Here is a 7,109-nt window from a genome sequence, read left to right as displayed (position 1 = left end):
GTGGTGCAAGCTGAACATATCTTATCTTTAATTATTTTAATTTATATTAATTAATATCAATTAATAATAATTATTCTCAATTAAGAATAGCAGTCATTTCATTTTATTAAATTTTATTTACAGAATTTAAAAATTAAACTTATATTTTTTTATTTTTATATTTGAAATATATATATTTATATATATTTTTTTAAAGATAATTAAAAAATGTTTTGTGTTATTTTATAAATACTTTTAAAAATATATCATTAATATTTTTTTTTTTATTTTACCCAACATAAATGTAGCCCTTTGGGTGGCCTCAATAAAACAGTTATAAAAACAATATTTCTAAATGTTATTTTAACACCCCAATTACCTATGTTGGCCAGATGAGACTATCAATTTTCAAAATGTTGGCTAAGTGAGAATGAACCTTCTGGAGATGACTCGGACACCCTTGACTTAATAACCGTATACAAATGGAAACAGAAGGATACATAGATATGTGAACACACAAGACAAGTGATACATTGTAATAATTCTGTAAAAAAAGTTGTATGGATTGATTGACAAGTTTTCAATAAATACACTTTTTTAAATGGTAATTATAAAAACAAGAGGCTCCCAGGAGACTGAATCGCTCACCTGGTTAAATTTTTGCCTTTCAAGAGCAATAATTCTAACAACTTATCATAAGGATCATTTCATCAATCGAAAGTTTCATTCTGTCTATGATAGTTTTCAAGACATTGACTGAAAACTGCTTAAAACGTATTTGTTTGTCTTTCAAGGGCAAAAACTCTTACGTGGATTCGTCTGACAACTTTAATTATTTAGAAACTTTTGTAGGCCTTATAATAAGAATCATTTCAGCAACTGAAAGTTTCATTCTATCTATCATAGTTTTCAAGATATTGGCTGAAAACTGTAAAAAAAAAAAGGTCATTTTTACCTCTCAAGGGCAATAACTATTACATGGAGTCGTCTGATAACTTTGATCCCATGGGGACTTTTGTAGGCCTTATGATAAGGATCGTTTCAGCAATTGAAAGATGTTGGCTAAACCTAACAGTTTTGGAGATATATGCAAAACTATATATAAACTACTGTCTGACCCCTATATTCTATTTTTAGTAACAGCGGCTATGTTTTTAAGCGATCAAAAATCCAAACGGTTATTTTATTTAAGATACCCTAAAACAAAAATACCAAATTTCATTCAATTCTGTACAGTAGTTTCTGAGAAGATTTTGAAAGTAATAAAATCAAAAACAGCAAAAAAATGTCCAAAAAGGGCAATAATTCCTCTAACATGGGTCAACAGATTTTCACCAAATTTTGGCCATGCACAGATAGATCTCATCATGCTGAATATTTTTGTCTATGTCAGAATTCGGTTAAACCTAACGGTTTTGGAGATATATGCAAAAATCTGCTGTCTGACCCCTTTGTTCTATATAAGTTTCATCCAAATCCTGTCTTTCTCTCTCTCTGAGATTACAAAAAAATGTTTTCAATAGAAGATAAAAAAAAAATATTTGATTTTGATTGGCCCTGGAAAAAAATAAAAGTTATTTTTGCACAAGCCCGTGCCCTCTACAGAATCAAATGGTCGTTGCTTCAGGAATATGACGTGTCTTAGCCGTATGGTCTTTGGACAAATCTTTTTCTTTAACTTAAGATACGTCCTGAAATTTGTCTTAAAGTTATGATAACTCGATAGGTGTCCTTAAATATCTCAGAATACACCTAAAACTTAAGATCAACTTTCATATATTAAAACAATAACAATAAATATGGCCGCTGTATATGTTCATATCAAACAACGATAGAATATAACAAATTAGATCCACTGATAACGGCATTCACTTTAAGGCTAATATTCTCTTACACCTTCTTTTTTGCAACTAGATATTTTTTTTTAATATTGTTACCTTAATTGTTCTTCTTAACTTCAGTCAACAGAATTTGAATTACTCTTTCCGAGAAATTTGGGTTTCTTTTCTCACTACTCATGATTCATGCAATTTGTGAAATTTAAGGAAATGATATCGAGTTGACCTCTGCTCTAATCTTTCATATGTATCAAAACCTCTAATTTATAATTGGCCATACATGTAGGTAAGTACTAGTGTACATGTAGGTAGTGTACATTATATTATTTTTTGAAGTAATTCATTCATGCTTTATATAAATTTGATCTATACCCACTTTTCTCAAACGGACTAGACTTTTTTTATGAGCAAATCGGCGGGTGTTTCTAGAAAAGCAGAGGACGCTTACTCTACCGGTGCATCTGGTCTATGGTCCCAGTTTTTAGTGGAGTCCGAGTTTCTCATTTGCTTTTGTTACTTTGTATGTATGATTTTAGTTACTTCATGTTTATTTGTTGTGTATTTCTGTTTTCCATGTCTAGTCTTTGTCCCTGGATGACATTATTTTGATTACTGCTATAACTTTGGTTCCGTTGATTACTCTTTCTCTCAGTAAGGACCTCCCTCAGATAGCTTCCGTCTACACCGTACGACGTGTCTCAGACTGAAACATGTCCTAGGACCGTCCTAATTTTATTCCTAAGACCCATTGACATGGCCCCTGTTTTTTTGCAAATCGGAAATTCCCGGTGTTGTTTCTTTTTTTTATTTTAGTGACCAAGATATTTTGTACACGTGTTTTGATGACGTTATCACAGGAAGTGTCAATATTATTAGTTCGTACTATTCCTATTTTCGGAAAAGCTACCCAGATTTCCATTGTACCAACTGTATCGTTATACTGTAGTTGTTGATGATGAGAAGAGCTCATTTGAACGAATACCCGGACCAAAGTAAATGGTTTTAACGTATATAAAACGTAAAATAGCAACAATTCAAAACATATGTTTAATTCATTTCCTGTTCTGCTTTATGAAACTCAAGTCTGGCGACACGTATCACTGTTAAATATTGAATCAACACGAGCCAGGTTTGATTCATCATTTACCATTTCAACTGGTCACCAAAACAGCCATCAAACATATAAATGTCAATATATCATTTTTTTTTTATTTTGAAGGAAATACCAATGGTTATGGGTATCAAAATAACTTTGTGGAAGAAGACAATGAAAGAAAAGAGGAAGAACTGAAACACAAAGTAAAGGCACTTAAATCTGTAAGTTGTTTTTAGCCAGCTGTATTTTTATACATATAGACTCCCATATTTGTTTTTTTTATTCATGATTTACTTGTGTGTATTTTTATTGTGAATTTACAGTTACGGAATTAAGTCAATTTAGTAGTCTTATAGAGAATATTTTGATTTCACTACTTTCACTTACTTGCACAGCAATAAATCAACAACTTCATTTCAATCAATCATACACATATAAGTAATTTGTCAGAGTTTTTTGTAGTTGACAATAGATATTGGCAATGAGGTGAGAGAGCAAAACAAATACATCAATGAAATGGTATGTACTTACACTATTCATTGTAGCTATTATATTGTTACTCCTGTGACATTTTGTGCTTGTAGAACTACCAAGTAATTGGTTGCCTCCAACTTTGATTCTTACAAAAACAAATTTTAACATGATAAAAGAATATTATTTACAATTGATTATAAGTACAAAATTAGAAGTCCAAAAACTAGTGAATTTGCTAATTCCTCACTTTTCAAAATGATAAACAGGTGTTCAAATAAGGTCTTCTTGTTTGTGCTCACTTCTCCCATTTGTCTTTCACAGGGAGAAGTTTTTCTGATAGATTACATAGACAACAATGTCAGTGTTGTTATTTTTGAAACAGAATTTATTAACACTTCTCCTTGTCATCCATGTCTAGATTAAGACCTGCAGAACCTATTCAATTTAACAGCAGACTTTCAATTTGTTTAATAGCTTGATCTGTTAGACTTTCAGAAAATGTGGTTTTAACTTGAAATTTGATGTGGTGTTATTTTTTAAACTTATAGATCTGCCATGGGATCATTAATATCCCAGACAACCTTTTCGTGCCTTGAACTGACAGTTAGTGTTGTACTTTCCAGTTCAATAATAGTACTATGTGCCATTGGTGCCCTTTTTATGTCGGTGTTGGTTAACACAGATGTTTTCTAAACAATTAGAATGTTTTACTTTTTAGTCATGCTTCGAAGAAAAAAAAAGTTCAGTATAACATTTGCTTTATTCATTTCAGCATGATGATTTTGACAAAGGAGGCAGTCTTTTGGATGCAACAGTTAATCGCTTGAAGAAGATAACACAATCTGGTGGACATAAACATATATGCTACTTACTGGGATTTGCTCTGTTTGTTTTCTTCCTGATATGGGTGATCGTAAAGTTCCGGTGATACCTTGAACTTTCTGCAGGTGGTGCAATAAAGTGATAGTTCTGTAGTAGGGTCATCTTATCTTGACAATCAGCTCAGTCATTTTTATTTAGAAAATGTAAATTCAGAATTATTATTGCAGTGTCTGATATAAATGGCTGGAGTAGTACCCTACTACTGCTTTTGTTAAAAGTCCAACTTTTTAAAATTTGCTGTTATTTCTAACAACAAAGTAGGTAGTTCTGCCAGACTGAAAATTTATTTGGAAGGTCATTTAAGGGATGGTATGCCTTCTTGATATCATTAAATGGAAATTTAAAAAAAAAAATTCAATCTGGTTAAACTTCTCTCAGGAGATGATGGACACACAGTTGGTTTCAGGAAGTCAGGAAGTTGTAAATTTTGTTTATTGCAAGAAACCTTCATTACATTTTTGCAAGAAAGCAACTACACATTTATAATACAGGTTGTCTGAGAAATTCAGTGATGATATTAACTTCCATGAAATCTAAATTCTTTATTGTCAAAGTGACAGTTCAATAAGTGTGTGGTATACATGAAGTTTACCATGTAATAAAAAATCCTTATTCATCGTACATATTATACCATAAATCTATTGAATGCAAAGAATAAAAAAAATCTGTCAAATTCTATATTTGTACTTTAGATTCACTTAAAAGTTTTCAAATATTTATAAGGTTAGAAAATCATAAAAGTGAATCTATTTTTCTGTTTCAAAAAAATATTTTGAGTTACTGACATCAGTTGTGTATAATTGGTTTTTAATGTGTGGTAGTGTGATGTTTATAAAGGAATGTGATTATGAATGGTTGTGAGATTTAAGTTTTATCTGGTAATTTTTATGTTATAGGTTAAGTAAGACCACTGAGTGTATATGTGTTTAATTGGCTTATTTGTGTGGATGGTGAAAAGTGCCAAATATTTTATTTGAATGTATCATGTTATTTATGAAATAAAGAAAATTCTAAAAATCATTACTTTTTAATTGGGAGTATGTTATGCATTGAACATTGGTAATACATGTCATTAATCTGAACAAATCTGTATTTATAAAACTAGAACAGGAGTTATTTTATGTCTTTTCACTGATTTGGATTCAATTTTCCAGATTGGGTCATATTCTATTGCAATGAAAATTTCAATGAACCATTTTTAGCTCACCTTGCCCAAAGGGCCATATGAGCTATTGCCATCACATGACGTCTGTTGTCGTTAACAATTATTCAAAACTCTTCTCCACTGATACAGCTCGGCCAATTTGACCCAAACTTGGTATGAACGTTTCTTACAGTGTTCTTCTTATAACTGATGTGGAGATTTTTTTATCTGTCAAAAAACATGACCGCCGTTATTAAAAAATAGAATGTAGGGGTCACACACAAAATTTTCGCATATATCTCCAAAACCGTTAAGTTTAGCAAACATCTTGCATAAATAATAGTGTTAAGCATGATGAGCTCTATCTGTGGTCAAATTTTCGTGTAAATATGTTAAGATATGTAGGAGTTAATGCACCTTATTGACGTTATTTCGCTCACCGTCTCTAAGGCCCAAGTGAGATATTTGGCGTCCCTTGTCGTCGTCTTCATAGTCATCAGGAATTTTTCAAAACTCTTCTCTGAAAATACAAGACCAATCAGAACCAAACTCAGTATCATGGATGTTTCTTAGTGTATTCCGCATAGTAATGACGTGGGGATTAATGATCTATAGCAAAACATTGATGCCATTACTAAAAATATAATATGGGGTCAGAAGTTTTCCCCTTATACATCCAAAACCGTTAAGGTTAGCCAAATTTTGTTCAGCATCACTAAAGGGGGTCATTCTACTTTTATACTTGTAGATTGGAATCCCTCAAAGGAGATCATTCTACTTGTAGATTGGAATCCCTCAAAGGGGGTCATTCTACTTGTAGATTGGAATCCCTCAAAGGGGATCATTCTATTTATAGATTGGAATCCCTCAAAGGAGATCATTCTACTTGTAGATTGGAATCACTAAAGGGGATCATTCTACTTGTAGATTGGAATCACTAATGGGGATCATTCTACTTGTAGATTGGAATCACTAATGGGGATCATTCTACTTGTAGATTGGAATCACTAATGGGGATAACCCTAATGGTTTATAGTATGTGTGTCATTGTAACAGAAATTAACAAAAAATTGAAAAATGTGAGTGCCGAGAAACTCCGTCCTGTCCCTAAGTATCTATGGTTTCTACTTCTTTTAAGAAGACCAAACATCAATTTCAAAGTGTAAAAACAAAGAAAAAAAGACACCGGAATCACCGATCTTTGAATTTTATGTTTCCTGTTTTACAATAACGTATATTTGAACAAATAATTTACCAAGTTACTGAAGTTTTGTTTGTATGATAGCAATTTGCAGTGGATTGTATGTAAATAGTTTGTACAACTCAGAAAAAATGTGAATGATACATGTACATGTACTATATTTTGTTAGATGAAAACAAGTTCAAAAGAATATTCCTTTGTCGAATACAGCATGATACCATTATACTGTACCCGCAGTTAAATATATATAGAAGTATCAGATTAGTGATTAATATGGACACAAAAAGAAAATATATAACTTGTTGTGGAGTATAAAATATATTACCCAGGTTTGCAAAGCTATCTCTTTCCGAATTCCCTCGTCATTTGACATCATGTTAGATATAACCTTTATTCTACGTTAGTTGATTAGGGATTTCTCTAAGACATCGGCCATTTTTATCCGGGGTGTGTATGCGATTTGATGCGCATTAGTTTTATTTATATATGAGCAGC

At 31.7% G+C, this 7,109-nt stretch overlaps 1 protein-coding gene across 1 annotated transcript; it reads left to right on the top strand.

Moving 5' to 3' along the window:
• Positions 1-2,650: 2,650 nt before the first annotated feature.
• LOC148608917 (BET1 homolog) lies at positions 2,651-5,285 on the top strand. Its single transcript, XM_088541203.1, has 4 exons — positions 2,651-2,809; positions 3,037-3,134; positions 3,376-3,432; positions 4,160-5,285. Exons 1-4 carry the CDS (start codon positions 2,770-2,772, stop codon positions 4,313-4,315), a joined length of 351 nt encoding a protein of 116 aa, XP_088397329.1. The 5' UTR covers positions 2,651-2,769; the 3' UTR covers positions 4,316-5,285.
• Positions 5,286-7,109: the final 1,824 nt, after the last annotated feature.

The sequence above is a fragment of the Perna viridis genome, chromosome 8, assembly GCF_037379345.1.
Source record: "Perna viridis isolate PV_CMFRI_1.1 ecotype Kerala chromosome 8, ASM3737934v1, whole genome shotgun sequence".
NCBI classification, from domain to species: domain Eukaryota; kingdom Metazoa; phylum Mollusca; class Bivalvia; order Mytilida; family Mytilidae; genus Perna; species Perna viridis.
This window is presented reverse-complemented; position numbering and strand designations above follow the sequence as displayed.

Coding starts and splice junctions, on each gene's coding strand:
- LOC148608917 (XM_088541203.1), top strand. CDS start 2,770: ATGATGAGAAGAGCTCATTTGAACGAATACCCGGACCAAA. Junction 2,810..3,036: donor GAACGAATACCCGGACCAAA/GTAAATGGTTTT, acceptor TTTATTTTGAAG/GAAATACCAATGGTTATGGG. Junction 3,135..3,375: donor AAGTAAAGGCACTTAAATCT/GTAAGTTGTTTT, acceptor AGTTTTTTGTAG/TTGACAATAGATATTGGCAA.